The 18,634-nt window shown below is 36.4% G+C and overlaps 2 protein-coding genes across 8 annotated transcripts in view; one reads left to right on the forward strand and one right to left on the reverse strand.

Moving 5' to 3' along the window:
• RB195_013318 (uncharacterized protein) overlaps positions 1-18,634 on the reverse strand; it is a gene marked incomplete at both ends in the record, with an annotated part of 105,680 nt that overhangs the window by 6,613 nt on the left and 80,433 nt on the right. For 3 of the 6 annotated variants that reach the window (XM_064203077.1, XM_064203076.1, XM_064203078.1), the window contains 6 exons: positions 1,420-1,477; positions 1,549-1,677; positions 1,736-1,803; positions 1,871-2,052; positions 2,889-2,937; positions 3,018-3,168. In XM_064203077.1, the coding sequence (XP_064058954.1) occupies positions 1,420-1,477; positions 1,549-1,677; positions 1,736-1,803; positions 1,871-2,052; positions 2,889-2,937; positions 3,018-3,168 (637 nt within the window). Of the gene's footprint in view, positions 1-1,419; positions 1,478-1,548; positions 1,678-1,735; positions 1,804-1,870; positions 2,053-2,888; positions 2,938-3,017; positions 3,169-8,091; positions 8,198-8,250; positions 8,437-8,495; positions 8,705-8,774; positions 8,903-8,979; positions 9,112-14,696; positions 14,845-18,634 lie in introns of those variants that run through there. The other 3 variants (XM_064203073.1, XM_064203079.1, XM_064203074.1) reach the window with 3 other exon arrangements.
• On the forward strand, positions 9,257-10,641 carry RB195_013319 (uncharacterized protein; the record flags this gene model as incomplete). 2 transcript variants are annotated; one of them, XM_064203080.1, is made up of 6 exons in its annotated part: positions 9,257-9,334; positions 9,398-9,500; positions 9,551-9,835; positions 9,893-10,114; positions 10,171-10,330; positions 10,446-10,641. In XM_064203080.1, 6 exons carry the CDS (start codon positions 9,257-9,259, stop codon positions 10,639-10,641), a joined length of 1,044 nt encoding a protein of 347 aa, XP_064058959.1. The 2 variants fall into 2 exon arrangements, with proteins under 2 accessions (XP_064058959.1, XP_064058960.1); XM_064203081.1 differs by lacking the exons at positions 9,257-9,334; positions 9,398-9,500 and having other exon boundaries at positions 9,775-9,835; positions 9,893-10,006.

An 18,634-nucleotide genomic window follows, 5' to 3' on the forward strand; every position in this document is an offset into this window, starting at 1 on the left:
AAGAAATGTATGCGATTTCTTATCAAGGCTGTGCCGCAGTGAAAAATTAAAAAGTTTACTGATTTACTGATTAGGAATGAATTTCTACTGACTACTGATTTAATGATTAAAAACTAATATTTATTTTCATTCGGAAAAGATGATGAAGGAAAAATCTAGATTATACGATAGTTTTTCCTGTATACTCAAAATTATTGATCAGGTGCGATGAGCGAAAAATAACCAGAATCAGATCATAGAATGCGTAGTTAAGGTTAGAAATTAATATCGGAGTTGAAACCGACTATATCCTTTAATTAATCAAATTTCCATAAAAGATACACTCATGTGGTGTGAAGCGAGTGTGCAGCGAGCACTGTACTTCTGACTGAACGAACCTTTCGCCGAGAAATAACAATAAATGTGGAAATAACTTCACGAATGACTGTCAGCTGGTTGTTTTCAATTATTCTCAACAAATAATCCAATCTAATAGATAATTTACTTATACGGAACGTGTGTTTGGAGCGAATATGTGGCGAAAATAAGGTGGCGTTGGACTAGAATATCATTTGAAACATTTAAATACATTTTCTCTCGCGGAATTCATCAATGTGGTTCCCAGCTCAAGATTCTCACTATTTATTACCTACATATTCTATTTATTTATTTATTATTCTCATTATTTTACTCATTAGTAGTAAAAATATAGGTGATAAAATAGAAAATCCTAGAAATAGGTGTTCTGAAAAAAAAGACAATTTTTCTTCTGGGGGAATTTTGAAGAGCTGATTTTGAATTCTGATTTTGAAGGAATCAGGAAATAGTGATTATTATCGAGTCAATCAGCACCTTTCTATTTTGTGCTTGTTTTTAAAAAATATTTTAGAGAGATCAATGAAGGCGAAAACAAAAAAAAATTCTATTTCTTGTTTATTTTTGTCATTAAGTGATTATCTGCTCGTCCACAATGTGTTATTCCAACTCTCACTTATTATTTTGTTTGTTTAGATATGTTAAGCTTTGCCTAAATACGTAAATAAATAAAAGTATTGTCGGTACGGATTACAGGGCAGGGGCATTGTTACATTTTTTTTTGAAATTTACTCTGATCCAAACAGCAGTGCAAAACTCCGGTAAATGTATAGTTTTATCGAACTGGACTTTGAAAAAATTATGGAAATTTTCGAAGCAGTTTTTCTTTTGATTGCTTCAATTTGCAAAAAGGTAAGCTTTTTTTACTCCTTAAAGAAGGTCTTAGCAAGAACTGCCGATCCAGAAAATGACGGAAACTTATTCATTTTTAAAGAACGAACAAAACGTAAGTTTTATGGAAATTTATTGACGAAGAAGTGGAAATATTCAATTTTCTTTTATTCTGCAAATGATGGGCAGTTCTTTTGGCAAAATCAAGAGAAAATCCCAAACCGTATCCCTTACCTTTCTATCGTTCCATTTCCGAACTCGAGCCTGATATTCACGACCGATATTTATGTGCCTACAAAAAAAAAGAGAGAATTTCAAACGTTTGAATGAGCGTTCGTTATCCTCCTGAGCATCTAAGCTTACGGTATCGCATCGCTCATTTTAGGCCGAGTATCGATTGGTACATCATAGTAGTAATCAGATATGCATGATGCTTTTCGTAGATACTCATCTGGATCCATTGAATGCTTCCGGAGGATCTCTTCAGCTGATCTAGAAACGATTACTGTAGCGTATTGAATTTTTGGATAATTAAAGAGTTGTACAACACCTTGTTGACGATGCGGTAGAAGCGTAGGAGATTTTGCGTAGTGCTTCCAATTCATCAGCAAAAGTGGCCTAAAAGGAACAAGTTAATAGTAAAAATCAATATATTGATTTTCGTCCACGAATTCCCCTGACTGACCTGGCTGCAAATAAAACCATTCTTTCGTGCAGGATGTGCGTTCTCAGTGGATGACGTCAATGTGACGTCGCCGTTTCTGCCGCCGCCACCGCCGCCACCGCCACCGTTCGCATCGCTCGGCCCCGCACCTTCGTCGACGATGCGCAAACCGGGCGAATCGTCACTCATATCGTGATCTTCCACTGAAAATTCGAATTCGAATCGATTCGATCTAATCGATAACACGAATGAAGAGCAACCGAGCGAAATTCTCGGCTAGGTGATAATGTAAATGTTAGCGTAATTTTTGATTCTACAAGGAATTTTTCCAAGGTAACCTTAAACGATGACGTGAGATGTGAAAAAGAAATCCATCAGCTATTTTTTTGGCTGTTATGGTAGGATTTTTTTTGCAAGAAAGCGAGTTGAAGTCTTTGAAAAACACGACGGGACACATATTTGAACTTAAGTGTCAGCAATACGGCTGGAATTTTTTCTTTCAAAAAATAATGTCCAAAACAAAGTAATTCGCTGGGTAGTAAATATTAAGGAATTTTGAAATCCATAAAAGAAAAAAGCAAGCTATTGAGAAAAAAAACTCTATGAAATTTTGAGGAAAAAATTAATTAAGAACACAACTTAAAAGAGATTAGTATTAGAATAACTGCAAAAGTAAATCCTGATAGAAAACCTTGAGAATCTTGTGATTTTCCAAGTTAATTCCATTCCTGATGACGTCATAGAGGCAAAAAATTCTTGTAAAATTAGAACCACCAAAGCAACACAAGAAGCATCGCTTCGATCGATATGAGCGACAAAAAAATCGAATGCAGATCAATATAGTAATTGATCGGTAAATTAATTCCCAACTATAATTCCAGAAATTGCAGTCGATGCGTAAAAAAATTGCAAAAAACAAATAAAATAATGAATGTGGAAGTTCTGCAGATGTGCAAATGTCCACAGGAACACTGGCAGCCGTATCACTTCTACTGATTTCAATAAAAATTAATCGATAAAAATTGGTGTCATACGGTACCTGGCGCATGACCGTTCTGCGCATCTCTGCTACATGTCGAAGGAGCAGCCTGGAAATATCAATTTTCTCGATCGCAGCCTCCATATTCTCGACATATACACATAGACCGCAGAATGTCAACATAGATACCTGAGAGGGATGTCCAAGATTCTTGGCAATCTGCCAAAAAAGTCCTGAACCGTTACGCATTGGGCTCAGGATTGGTGGTGGTGTGTATGGGTGCAGGCCTCGTGGTTGAGTGCCAGCAACCTGCTCGACAAAACGTGGTGAACGAAGTTGACTGAAATATTGAACCGGATCAATCAATCCGGGATCAATCAACGGATCGATTCGGGTCGATAGAAACGAAGATGGAATAACGAACTGTGTCGAGCAACCGTTTCCACGTATTAATTAGCGTTGGATGAAAAAAGCGTTGGCACGGCGCCAAGATTCGATTATCGTTTTGTAACAGGTGTTGTTGCAAATTAAATCTTACACTTCAGCAAAATCACGTTTCAAGGACTCTTTTCCAAAATATTGATTTCCGAGTACGACGTATCACGTTACGTTTTCTTTACGTACGCGTAATTGTCGTAAAACGGGGAAATCGGAGAAGCACTGAGCAGTTCAACCTTTACTTACTCTATACTTTATAGTTGTACTTTATCTGCTCCCGCTGTTACTCTTATAGAGTCAGTAAAGTAAAAATAATCCTATAACTGACGCATATCTACAGATACATATGTAGGTGCCTGTAGAACATTCCAGTCCTCAGAATATTTCTCTGAATCCCCTTTTTTTCAATTTCTCTCTAATTCGCTAAATTTTAGAGGTTTAGAGGAAGAAAATGAGAAAAAAGTAAAAGAACAATTACGCCCACAGCTCTGAAACTGGAACAAAGTTGACAGCAAGTGATAAACAAAGCGAAAAATTCAAGGACACAGCTGTTCTGCAGCAGAGCAAATATCTAACGAAACATAATAAAAAGTTCAATTTTAGTGTTTGTTCAAAACTTCCGGTCCTTTTGGAATTTCTGCAGCAAGTTTCGTACAGTAAATTGCCTGAAGTGCTCGAAAAATAATGTGTATAACTCATATATGTATAATATATATAATAATGAGTATAATATATAATATATGTGTAATATAGATATATGTATGTATAGTAGTCAATCGTTAATTGTATATATATACATATATAATCGTAAAATAGTAATAATAGTAATATACAGATGAATAGCAATATAAATGTATAATATACGTGTAAGAAAGTCAGCTGAATCCATGTACTTTCGTTTCTTTTTCCTCTCCTTTTTTTTTGTTTTTTTTTCCTCTCCATTTTGTGTAACATTTCGTTGAACCCCTATCCACCGATCATATTTTTATCTCAACCGATTACTGCCAGACAGAATTGTTTGACATTCGGCGGTCTACGGTAAACTCGACTCGACCAGACACAACAAACGTCGGGACACGTGCTTTTTTCATCGATTTCGATACGGTAGCAAATTGATAGCTGCTGTCTGCAACAATGTTATCGTCTCTAAACGAATTGCAACCATTGCAACGGAGAGAAATTTGCGATTTTTCTTTTCCCCGCTTCAAAAATCGATGACATATATGTATGTATCGATGTATGTACAGGTGTACTGTAACTGTTCACTGTATTTTGAGAACTCTATGAAAACATTGAATGACGTTGTCCTTTATGGGAATTATTGATGGACCCAAGCTTCGATTATCAATTGGTTCAAGGATTTACTACTACAATATGTAGATGGGACACTCATTAGTGATTTTTGTGCTGTGTAAAGTAAACGGGTGGAAATTAAAATAAATTTTGAAACTTCCGGAAAATGCTGTCCAGGGAAAGTCGAGGAAATTTATGCATCGTTTTTCAGCAATGAAGTAGCAGCAGCTGATACTACAAAGAAAAACTATTTCCACATTGAATAATTGAACAGGAGACTACGGTAATTTGAAATTATTCACTTTCACTGAGGATATGAAGTAGTCTCTTTTGTAAAAGATAGACGTTATCTCAAGCTTTTACGAAAAAAAAGAAAACGTCTACAAATTTGTCAGGATTAGCGCGTGATGATTGGTTCAGCGCGGACAAACATATGTTTTTAAGGGAAGCCATTTCTGATCCAAGCGAGCTGTCCATTCAGTTTCACTCACACACAAATCACTTCAGAACTTCCTTAATCCTCTGGATTAATATGTAATGTCAGCTGGAATTCCAGAGACCTTTTCCAGAAATTTTCCGGTTTTCCGGTGAAAAAGAAGCGATCAAAACGATAATTTGAGCAGTGTGATTTGAAATCTCATCCTGTACACATTTTCATTTGTAGACAGAAATCAGGAGGGAAAGAAGCTGCGTAGATCAAATTCTCTTGAATTCTCCCAAACAACCGAGAAAATCTGGAGTATGAACGAAGAACAGTTTGGTAATCAAGGTAAAATCTAGAATAGGATGGATTTTCTGAATATTTGGCTGAATTTTTCAAAGCGATCTGAAGGAAAAATTCCAGAAATTTCACAACATCCATGGAAATAATAAGCATTTTTTAATTAAAGAAAACATTGAGTAGAACATCAAGGCAGCTCTGAGAGAACACTTCAGAATCTGAAGGTGCATTTGATCGGCAAAAGTGTTTTTAAAAAAAAAAACCCGAGAATGAAACTATGGATGAAACTATTCACCGGCTTCGCAACCGCAAAAAAAAACTGCAAAAACATGGGTACTCAGTCGGGAAATTCCCGAAAAAATTACTATGCAGTAATGAATAATTTATGTAGTGGTGTCATGATTTATTATGAGATGACGAGATCACTATTTTTAGTGGCTATCACTCTGCAGAAATTTTCAGCTACAGTATTCACAACTGCGATAAACAAAGTAGAAAAATACATATGCACAACTAATACGGATATTAATGGAAACCTATTCATGAACGAACAACTTCACATTTGCAAAAATAATCATAATCAGTTGCCATTGGATGTAACGCCTATTGGAAGTCGCGAGTATGTCTATAGGAGAATAAAAATGTAAGTTTTTCCAGAAATGGAAAAGAAAATGTCGAATGTTTGGCTGAGTGGAAGGAAAGATCTCCCGGAAAATATTTCCAAAACCATTATTTCATCAAAAATTCTAAAAAAAGCGGATTTTCCTGAGAGTTATAGTTCAATGAAGGCTTTTTTCTTTAAAAATGCTTTTTTTTGAATAAAGAAGACCTTTTTTTTAAGTCAACGAGTTTTTTTTTCCGAAGAAAAAAAATATGATAAGAGAGTAAATTTAATTATTTTGGAACGCAACCGCTGCTTTACTCGTCGTCGCTAGTCGACGACGCTTGAGCTCGTTGTTTTCGTCTGCGTTTTGCTTACTTTCAGCAACAAACAGACACAATTTCTCAGTTCAACCAACTTCATCCTTTCTCATTCATTCATTCCTTCCTTCCTTCCTTCATTCATTCATTCATTCATTCATTCATTCATTCATTCATTCATTCATTCATTCATTCATTCATTCGTAGTTCGTTCATTCACTCCCTTCCATTCATCCCATCCAGCTCTTGTAAGTCGTCAGTATCGCAAATGTACTTGCATTAAAGTTTGCACTTGGGTCCATACCAATGTGTAACACTAAAGTCCTTAAACCTCGTGACATTCCTTTGACATAAACACTCAAAAACAGCTCAGAAGATAAGACGCTTACACCGTTCATTGACGGCATGGTGAAAATCAAAAAGTTTGCCAGAAACCCTTGACATCCTCGTTTCTACACGAATGAAAAAACGCTCTGGAGGTTCTAGGATTGTCCTTACATATCATACGTCCATAATCTTATATATATATATATATAGAAATGTAAACAAATAAACATCACTTTTTAAAGACGACAAGTATTGAATTACACTGCGTGCACCTTTATATTGAAATATTAGGCACATTTCGAAGGATCTCTAATCTACAATACTCTGCATGAACATTGAAAAACCGACGGTGAGTGACGGTGCGGCACCGTCGGCTACCGTCGCCCGTTCAGTACTTCCACAGAAGTGAAGATTTCTTTAAAATCTTTACACAGATGGATTCGACTCGTTGAGATCTATTCAAATATGTATACCATGTAGAACGAATCTATTAAACATGCGGAATAATGCTTGAAAACACCAAAATCATACCTATTTTAACCATTTAGGGGCAATTACAACAGTTTTCGAGGAGGAAATTTATTTTTAGGTGCTGAACAATGTTATGTTCTGTTATTTCTAGAAAGAAGAATGAGTTCCTACCAAATTAAATCATTTGTTCGAATTATTTCTATAATATTAGTCAGAGCTTCGAAAACGGTTTTTTGGGCTTTTGCTGAATTCCAACAACTTTAATACGAGAAATAAATGATAAAAAGTGAATACGTCCCCAGAATAGTGCTTAGAACAACTTATATTTTGACAAGAGGTGAGTTTTTTTCGTCTGCTGGTATCAGAAGGTGGGATATAATCCTTCAAAGTTCACAGGTTGCCAATCACAGCAGGAAAAAAATAGTTTGTTGTCAACTTTGAGCATTTATTAATCCTCAAAGAGCTAGGTAGCACAACTTCACCAGGTTTATTTTTGTAGCAGATAAAATATACTACTGTATTTTACTTTAAGAAACTCCGTATATGCGCTTATCTTTTATGCTAGAAGCATCAAAGTAGGTAAGTTCCAGTTTTTTCGCGTAGTGCATGATCTCGTTGTGATTTCCTGGCGTTTTGTTTGGCTATTGAAACCGTGATAACTAGAATCTTTTTCAACTTTTGATTTTACACCAATATCTGAGTTTTCACGGTGTTACACCATGTTTGACTTTTTACTGATTTCCTAGAGCTCGGTCTTTTCTCGCACCTTTGCGAAGGCATAGCGCCTCCCAATCGGGTTACGCATGTCGAACAGTGCAGGACTATGGGGGCGCCATTGCCATACACATGGTGTCACAAGTTCATAGAACGATCACAGCTTGACAATAATGACGTTTATTAAATATCAATCTAAATAGAACTTTACATAATCTAAATAAATCTCAGTTAGAATCAGAAAACTAAGCTTAGCAAAAGATGTCATCATCAAACTCGTATATATCAAAGTTGGTCTCGGATCTCTCCGATCCACGAGCGTCTCCGCTCCATCCACTGCTACTGCTTAATCCATTTGAACTCAGATCATCAGCAGACCGCAGCTTCTTACGTGTTCTCCTTACGCGGCTGTTCATCGCGTCTCGCGCACTCTTCCATACTTCCACTTGACATTTCTCGGGAACCAAGTAATATTTAAAGAGCGCTTAAAACATAAACACTGGATGGAAGTAATGATTAGACAACAACACTGAAAACTTATCTCTTTTATGAATTCAACTCTGTCGCAGCTGTTGCGCCTCTCAACGGGAACCACTAGATCTGCTTTCAGATCCACGTAGACTTCTTTCTCGAGAGCCAATGCGAACAAATTCTTGTTACCCTTTTTTTGCCGCTTTATCATCTCAACATTTTTTTGAGACACAAAGTCGTATCGTAACTCCTCTTAAAAATTTCTGTTTTTTATAGTAGTATATTGCAGTAAAGTAGAGAGATGCAAGTACCTGTTATCGGTGGTGGCGGTAATCTAATAAATATGTTGCGGAGAAGCTCTTTCAGCTCGCGCAATTCCACTTTTAAGGACTGCAACTGCGACCGCATATCAAATTCAAAAGATGGTGCGAGCATTCTGTTTTGAAGATTATTCACCCTCGCAATCACTTCGTTTCTAAATCGCTCCATAGCCAATATTTCGCTGCTCTCTGGCGAATCGCTAAATTTAAACACCAAAAGTAAACGTATAATATGAATTTAACGTGAGTGCTCTAGGCTACGAAGCCAACCTTCTTGATTCAATGGGTGAACCGCTTTGGGATCGGCTAATATCAAAATTGTCTTCAACAATATTACCAGATGTGGTCACAAAATCTACTTTCGATTCACAAAGCCTCTTCGACCCAATAAATAGAATCTGTGAAAAATTATATGAAAAATCAAATTTCTCAAGAATCATCTATTTTCAAATCAGTATGAAATGATGTGAATTACCTTTGCCGCATACCATCGGCATTCCCAGCGAGCTTTGATTGCGGCATTTACTTTGAATTCACCATCCAAATCTGAGCGTGAGACTACACCAGCAGTCTCAGATTGACGAAAGAATACGATAGCAAACTGCATTTAGGGAATATCAGTTATTAACTAGCACTACCTTGTGCCTTGTATTTATGTGCCTGCGTGTCCTTTAGCTTACGCCTTAGGCGAAAGGTCACATAAACATGGATATGTGTGTGGGTCAAAGATAATTACTAATCATTTCTACACTATGGATTACCAGCACATCATTCTTCCTCTACGCCGTCAGGGAAAATCTACAAGATTCATAACTGCAGAAGTCAAAAAGGTGACTTTTCGAAAGAAAATTTTTCATCATTTTGTTGTATGATAGCAATCCACTCTTTTACAGATTGATGAAACTGTAACTTATTATGCAGTTAGACGCTTCATTCATGATTTTGAGAACTATTCTTCTAAACAGAAAAAAGAATATACACCCCGAGTTTATGGCGGTGAGTTCCGAGTAGGGAGAACTTCAAAACTAATATTTTTGAGTTTTTAGGGCAGTTTGAGCATATTAAATCGCTAATAGAAGAAAGATTCTCGAGAAACAACTCCACTACGTGTAGAGAAATCGCTGATACACTGAAAATGCAGGATATATTCATCAGTCCGGCACAAATAAGACGATACCGGTCCAATCTTGGGTTAAAAAGAACTAACACCAAGTATTGCCATACTATCAGGGAGCAAAACAAGATAATCCGTGTGATATTTGCGCAGGAAATGTTAGCAATAAACGAATCATTTTATGACTGCGTTTTCACTGATGAATGCACAGTACAAAGTAAGTGATCTTCTACGACTTTTTGTTTGACTTCAGTAGATCTTGATAATATTTTAGTTGACTGTTCCACACAATATTCCTATGCAAGAGATGGTGATCCATACTCGAGACTTCGCAACCGCAAAAAGCACCCTGGCAAAGTCCATGTGTGGGGAGGAATCTCCTGCAGAGGTGCAACACAAATTGCCATTTTTCCGGGAAAAACACGCATGAATAGCGAGTATTATTGTCGTATAATTGAGCGACTTTATCTCCCCTTTCAATCAAGTCGCTATCGAGGTATAATAACCAAACAATGTAAAAGTTTGAGTTCTTCATGTTATTCTCTATTTAAGGATATGCTCGTCTTGTACAGGATAACGCACCCGCGCATACGAGTTCCTACACTCGTCAAAAATTTCAAGAATGGAATATCCAGCTATTGAACTGGCCTGCTGAGTCCCCAGATTTGAATCCTATTGAATTAGTATGGGGTAACATGAAGAGTTATATTAGGTAATTGGCATTATTTTATTATTTTACAAAGATTTTATCTAACCAAATTCCATTTAATTTTATCTGATTTTGCTAACTTCCAAATGAGGTGTTATTCTTTGTCTTTGGAATTTAGACGTCGCGGCGTTCGTACAATAAGCGAATTGAAATCTTCTATCCTTGCATATTGGGAAAAATTAACGCCGGAGACTTGTGAAAAATACGCAGCTGGCATTAAGAGACGTTTGCGAAGAGTTATCAAGCGCAATGGAGGAAATATCCTAGAAGGGCGTCAAACGGAAAGTGATTTTGAAACGGACAATCTCGAATAGTGATTTCAGTGTTCTGGTGTTTAATGATGATATTTAATTGCTAAGGTTGATATTTAATAAACGTCATTATTGTCAAGCTGTGATCGTTCTATGAACTTGTGACACCATGTGTATGGCAATGGCGCCCCCATAGTCCTGCACTGTTCGACATGCGTAACCCGATTGGGAGGCGCTATGCCTTCGCAAAGGTGCGAGAAAAGACCGAGCTCTAGGAAATCAGTAAAAAGTCAAACATGGTGTAACACCGTGAAAACTCAGATATTGGTGTAAAATCAAAAGTTGAAAAAGATTCTAGTTATCACGGTTTCAATAGCCAAACAAAACGCCAGGAAATCACAACGAGATCATGCACTACGCGAAAAAACTGGAACTTACCTACTTTGATGCTTCTAGCATAAAAGATAAGCGCATATACGGAGTTTCTTAAAGTAAAATACAGTAGTATATTTTATCTGCTACAAAAATAAACCTGGTGAAGTTGTGCTACCTAGCTCTTTGAGGATTAATAAATGCTCAAAGTTGACAACAAACTATTTTTTTCCTGCTGTGATTGGCAACCTGTGAACTTTGAAGGATTATATCCCACCTTCTGATACCAGCAGACGAAAAAACTCACCTCTTGTCAAAATATAAGTTGTTCTAAGCACTATTCTGGGGACGTATTCACTTTTTATCATTTATTTCTCGTATTAAAGTTGTTGGAATTCAGCAAAAGCCCAAAAAACCGTTTTCGAAGCTCTGACTAATATTATAGAAATAATTCGAACAAATGATTTAATTTGGTAGGAACTCATTCTTCTTTCTAGAAATAACAGAACATAACATTGTTCAGCACCTAAAAATAAATTTCCTCCTCGAAAACTGTTGTAATTGCCCCTAAATGGTTAAAATAGGTATGATTTTGGTGTTTTCAAGCATTATTCCGCATGTTTAATAGATTCGTTCTACATGGTATACATATTTGAATAGATCTCAACGAGTCGAATCCATCTGTGTAAAGATTTTAAAGAAATCTTCACTTCTGTGGAAGTACTGAACGGGCGACGGTAGCCGACGGTGCCGCACCGTCACTCACCGTCGGTTTTTCAATGTTCATGCAGAGTATTGTAGTAGGAAAAAAATCCTTTAAAAAAAGTAGAAAACGGGGATCAGAGTGGAGAAGGAGAAGTTATGGGACAAGAAAAAAAAAGTCGAAACGAGCCAGAGGCTCCGAGTTCATAAGTAAAGAAGTTATACATAGTTTGTCGCTGCAAGAAAAAAAAAAACGTTTTCCAATTAGTTCTTACAAAGAAAAATAGAATAATCTCTAGAAGTCAGGAAAGAGGCAGCCAGCGCAAGAGGAAGGAGAGATTAATTTCTACGGCCCATAAACCACAAAGATGTATTTCGTTAAAAAAAAAAAGAGATGAAACGATCCAATCGATGGGATATATTTAGCTAACTTGAGTGACTTAGAAAAAAAAGAGAAGAGAAAATAAAAACAGACGAAAAGATATGCGGAGTGTGTATATGCATGTGGTATGAAAAAATTCAGCAATGTTATAAAATAAATTACCAGTCTATGTAGGAGCGTAACTACTTTATTTTGTTAACCCTTAGGAAAAAAATGTTTTTTCTCTTCCGTTTTCTTTCCAACTATCGTACTCTACTAGAGCAAGTTGCCAAATGGCAAACAATTCAAATGCTTTGAAAAAAACACACACACAGATGGGAAAATAAAAGGAAAACTAGAATAATAATTCGTCAGAGAAGTAAAAAGTGCTGAAAAGTCTCTTATTTTTCACTTCAAGGGAATTGTTAAAGTCCTGTTATTATGGCCACAAATCGGATGGAATAATCCGTAGCAGCAGCATTTTTCATTTGAGAACAAGTAGAGGCGGAAATTTCCCTTTTACCATTTTTTTTGACAATGCGGAACTAACAGCAACGGGGAAGTAAAAAGGTGCATGTGTGTCTATATGTGTTTGCAGGGGGAAAAAAACCCCCCACAGCGATTCGAAACGCGAAAACGATTGCTACATCATCAGCGGACATGTGACGGGAGCGAGGTTAGGCACATAGACACTACGACAAAACATTGAACAAATTCGAGAGTGTGGGCGCATGCGCGCGCGATTCCAGTCAGCTGACATCGCCGGCGGAGCCGCCGACGCAAAGCAGCCGGCCGTTTGCAGAAGTTTGCAGCCGAGGCGATGGTGGCTGCAGCCGACGCCGACGCCAATTCCATCCATCCACCATCGTCGCACAGACACAGGTTTTTTGGGATCGATGCACACGAGCGCGTTATTCGTTGTTGCAAACGCGCTCCGATCGAGGAATGCAACACTTTTGCAACTTTTAGCACATATAAAAACACATATAGACACAGATAGATATATGAACAGGCTAGTTCCGCACATCTGTTCCTTCATAACAGCTAGCTACGTTACCGTAACCGCAAATTACGGTAGCTCAGAAATAAGAAATGAGAAGTTGCAAAACGCTCCGGCAGCTGCTGCCGGAGCGTTTTGCAACGTGAACGACGTGTCATTGCGGATTTCCCTTGGGGAAAAGAACGAGCACAAGCACTAGCCGGCGCCGAACGAAAAAAAACCAAGTGCACACATCAGCGTTTTGCATGACTTTGCACTATAATCATTTGAGTATTACGGTAATGAAAAGTGTTTCTAAACCTCTATCAAATTCTCCACTTTTAAGGTGCTAATTTATGAGCAGATTTCTGATTTCTTTTTGCATTTAACTTTATGCGAGTTTTATTAAAGGAAGTAAAGAAAAAACTTTAGCAGCGTTTCCAATTGCAAATTGCAGTTGCAAAATTTTCCGAAATATTTCCTGAGTGAAAGAAAAAAAAATAGAAGAGCAAAAGTAGTTAATATCGTCCTCTAAAAAAGGGATAATTCAAAAAAAAGAAGAGAAAATGAAGAAAAAATGTTTAGAATTTCTCGGTGAGTTGTAAAAATCAAAATATTGCATTTGAAAATGGAGTTTCAATGAAATAATTCCGTCAAAATTTCCAATCATAGAGAATTCTTCCATAATCTTCCTGAAATTTACGCCTGCCGTTCTTCTGTTAAAATATTTAGCTTTAAAAGACTTTTATTCGAACTTCGTTCATAGCAAGGGGCAAAAATATGCAATATGCAGAATTTTTTTTCCGCCAAAAGTGACTTCCGCATACGATTTTCACATTCCTACAGACGCGTTAAAAGAAAATTGGAACGAGAAAATAACGAAAATATTCTCGTTCAAAAACCAAATACTGAATTAACTGTTAATTTTTGTGTTGTTAAATGAAGAAGAGAAACGTAATAGAAAGAAAATAATAAAAATTCCTAGAATTTCACTTTCCTAGAGTTCGCATAAAAAAGCGCAGATCTTTAAATACCGTAACATTTCACGTTCGTTGAAATTAAGGTTGTATAAAATGCTCCAATGCTACGTGGAGTGAGAAGAATTTGACCCTTTAATAAGAATTTGAGGGTCTGCTGTAAATTAGTCTCCTTTGGATAAGCGAGGCTGTTCGATTTCAGCTACATTTATGGACCCATGGAAAAAATAGTTCCTCAACGGCTATAAACTACTAACAAATTACTATTAAAGATCGAAGACGACGACGAGACGCGAAAAAGACGACGCGCATTACAGGAAGATCTCGAAAATTTCCCGGAAAACTGTAGTTGACGCTACTAATCTCTACAAATATAATGCAGAGATTGATTTTTTTTTCCACTTGCTCATCAACGTACATATGTCCCCATTTTCGGATTTGGATGGATGGATACGCTGGATACGCTACCACTGGGAGAAGATCTGGAGAAAATTCCCAAAAAAAAAACTGTAGCCAGCGTTAGTCACGCTAATAATCTTTGCAAAATCATGCGCTTCTTCATCTTTTCCACTTGCTAATCGACGTATGTCCCCATTTTCGGATTTGGACGGATGGATACGCTATCACTGGGAGAAGATCTGGAAAAAATTCCCAAAAAACTGTAGTCAACGTTAGTCACGGTAATAATCTTTGCAAAAATCATGCGCTTCTTGATTTTTTCCACTTGTTAATCAACATGTGCGCCCATTTCCGGGTTTGGACGGATGAGAATAGCAGGCGCAGCAGCAGCAGCAGCAGCGGCTTCAACAACCATAGAGCTCGATGCCGGCAATAAAACGTGTTTTCGTGTCGGGTGCCCGTCGCTGCCGCCACTGCTGCAGCGTAAAACATCAGAAATCATGGACACACACACGCACACCAAGCATCAGCTCGAAGGCGCGTGAGCAGCAGCAGCGAGCAGCAGCAGCAAGCGAGCAGCAGCAGCTATATGTTTGTGCGAGCCGTGCTCTGCTTGCTGTGTGTGTGTGTTGAATAGCAAAGAGTTAAAAAAAACCCGTACCGTGCGTGAAGTGAAGAATGAGAGGGATGTGACGAGATTTTCTGCGAGTGCGTGTGCGCACACATTTTAGAGCACACATCATAAAATTTAAGTGTTCAACGATTACAGGTCACATTACTCAACTCAATTATGACATAGAATACAACCATTTTCTTAAAATTTCATTTTCCCTGCTATATTTTTCTCGGGAATCGTGAAATTAATTGAGTTGTTTTACTACTTAATTTAAGTGTTTACGTTTTAAGTATTTTTTTTAGTATTAGTTAATAGTAGTTTAGTAGTTAGTATTTTATTTAAGTCCATACGTTTTGAATAGGGGCTCGAATAGAAGATGATTGTGGAAAATGAATGGAAAGGAAAGAAAAAAAATCTTTTATTATATTTTTGTTTGATATTTTTCTTCATATATTTATTCATATTATCATATTTCATATCATATTCCATATTTTTATATTTGTTTTTTTTTATTACTTACTTTTTTTTCGTAGAACTCTATGATGACATAGAACACGAAAAAATAGCGACAAAAACGTTGCATGGAGTGACTGGGAGCTGTAAGGAGCTTCGGAGCACACAACACAGAATTCAAGAGTTCAACGATTTGAGGTGACATCGATCAACTCACTGATCACCTGGAATACAACTATTTTTTTTCTTTTATTTTCCTTACTTTGCTTTCTTTCTCTGGGGAGTTGTTGAAATGAGTTGAGTTGATTAGTTTCAAACTACTTTTCACCTGTTCTAGTAGATTATGATTGTGGGTGAGGGAAACGAAAGGAAAAAGAACATATTTTTCATTTTATCATTTTTTTTTTTTGAGAGAAACGAAATAGCAACAAAAACATCGGGAGGAGTGTTGGAGGGATGTAACGAGATTTCTCGGAGCAACAACCTAAAATTCAAGTGTTCAGGGATTTCAGGCGACATTACTCAACTCGGTGGTCATCTAGAAAAAGACCGAGAAGCGGTGGAAACTGTACAGAAAAAAGCCTAAACGAAAAAAAATCCATGAAGAAGAAATAGAGGAAAGAAAATAGATTAGTAATAATAAATAATATGATGATGATGATGTGATAGTAAATAAATAAATAAGAGAATATGATAATTTATGATAATAAATAGAAAAATAAATTACAGAGGTACTGACTGGAAAACACTTGATTAAATGTCCGAACATAGATCTATGTAGAAACTGCTCTGCGATGATTAAGATCCAATTACGACTCTAATTAGAGTGATTCTCAAGAATCAGTGAAGTGATTAAGTTCTCAAAGTGTTCTCCGCTCAATTTTTTCTTCCACCTGCACCCGTGATCTCCGATATAAGCACCAATAATTGCACATGGTGTTTTTAAAGTTTTTGCATGAAAATTTCAAGCAAAAATGTCCATTAGACCGCAAATCATAGTGTTATTTTTGTACCAACATTCTAATTTAACAGCATACCTATATTTTTCAAATATTACGTCAAAATTTTAGGTTTGTCGTCGGAAATTGTAATTGTAAAGATACAAAATTATATAAGTGTTATATGCTTAGACCTGGGAGAATTTTTCTGCAATTACAGAATTTTACGCGGCACAAGACATCTCATAGGGCATGATACGATTTTGTTTTCTTCGTGTAATGTGGAATGCAACCAAAAGCTGAAATTATCGCTTTATTGCAATTTTTTCGAATAAATAAAAAAATCTTTGACACTTTTTTCTCAGTTCAAATAACAATGTGTAATCCATAAAAATACAGGAAGTATCGCAACAGGAGATTTTTCAGGTAAATCTAATAAAGCAATGTAAAAAAATAATAATGTAAAACCTATTTTCTAGACTTGCGCGGATAGAAAAATTTGGAATTACGCACAATTGCACAAATCCCAACCTACATTCGTTTCGTTACAGTTTCCTACGTAAGTATCTCAACGCAACCGTATACGACGAAAACAACGACAATTATGTACACTTTTTTTTCTACAGTAAGAGAGAACACTCAAGAAACGGGAAACCAGTTTTGCAATGAGACGTGGAATGTCAAGTAAGCGTATGAAATGGATGATCATTCATTTATTATTATTACTTTATTATTTATTCACTCATTTTTACTTATTATTGTTATTTCGACACATTTTTTTCCAATAATCATGGAAATATTGGGATTTTAGGGAGGTATGAGACTGGTAGTGCAGCAGAAAAAAAAGAGAAAGTTTACTCGTCGAAATTATTAAAATTAAAGTAAAATAAATTAATTAAAAATAGAATTATTTATGTATTGCATTTATATATTTACATTTATTTACATTTGTATTTATATTATTTGTGTATGTTTCACAAATTTTAAGAAACATATGTTGCAAAATTCATAGAAAGTTGCTGTAAACTACGTTCAAAATCTCATTGAATTATGCTACAAGGAAAATTATACAAGTATAAATTACTGGATATCAGGAAACTACAGTAATATGCCACGTGCCTCGTTGCAACACTGAGGAGAACACAAAAAAGAGAGGTTTGCAAATCTTGAGAAGAATTACGTCCGCTGCATGCTGCACTGGCTTATGCATACATAATGGGCTAGAGTATCAAAGAGCGTATTTATGAGGATGGCAGAGGCCTGAAGTGTTCTCAAGGAAATCCCAGTAGGCGTGGCTTAGCTGCAAAAATTATTCCTCCACTACAACGTATTTAGGATTACAGTTCTTTAAATTTTCTCCCTACGTCTAACTCCGTAAATAGTCAATTCCTAGAAAATTAGTAGATCGTCAATCCTAGGAAAATCCTTGAAATAGTACCGGATTCCCGTCGAGAGGAGATCTGCGGTCGTATTTCTTTTAGTTATACACCTATACATACAATTATACAGTCAGTTACAGTAATACAGTTTAGTTCTACTGTAAATATGTTCTATTTGCAAATAAAAAGTGTGTCACAACGACACTGCGGCACTTTATCTCAATTATCCTTTAAATTTTGTCAAATATCAAAAATATCAGGAGGTTTTATGCTGGTAGCGCAACAAAAAACAAATATTTCGCAAATATGATAAAAAATCTCTAATTTTCTTTTCAAAAATCAAAAACCAATCAATAAATGAAGTGAGGAGTGTTTGCAAATCCCTTGGACAGATTTCCGTCAAACGAAAAATAATAAGAAAATACTGAAACGTTATATAACTGTTTACGGATATGGTATCTATGGATATTTCCTCACATAGCTAATCTATCGACTGAGATCTTCCCGTATACATATGTAGCGATCCTAGAGAGATAATTAAATTAGTTAAGGTGACGCTTTGAGAAAAAAAAACGATCCAAGCCCAATCCAAGCAACTTCCACTTCACTTCTTCCTTGTCGATTCCCTTTAAATAAATTCCAATCGCACAGCCCTAATCGATCAACAACTGGATTCATTAGGAGTGGAAAAACGATCTCAAGGACAAAACTGCACTTCTTTCGTATCGATTAAATTCAGCGATATCGTTCAGTTCTGATGATCGATGAGAGACTTGAAAGAGCAAAAAAAAAAGAAAAAGAAAAAGCTATCAAGAAGAGCAAAATCTGTTGATATCCATTGCAGGCTTTCAGGTTTCCGCAGAAAAATTAAATTTTTAAC

The sequence above is a fragment of the Necator americanus genome, chromosome V (genome assembly GCF_031761385.1).
Source record: "Necator americanus strain Aroian chromosome V, whole genome shotgun sequence".
NCBI lineage: Eukaryota > Metazoa > Nematoda > Chromadorea > Rhabditida > Ancylostomatidae > Necator > Necator americanus.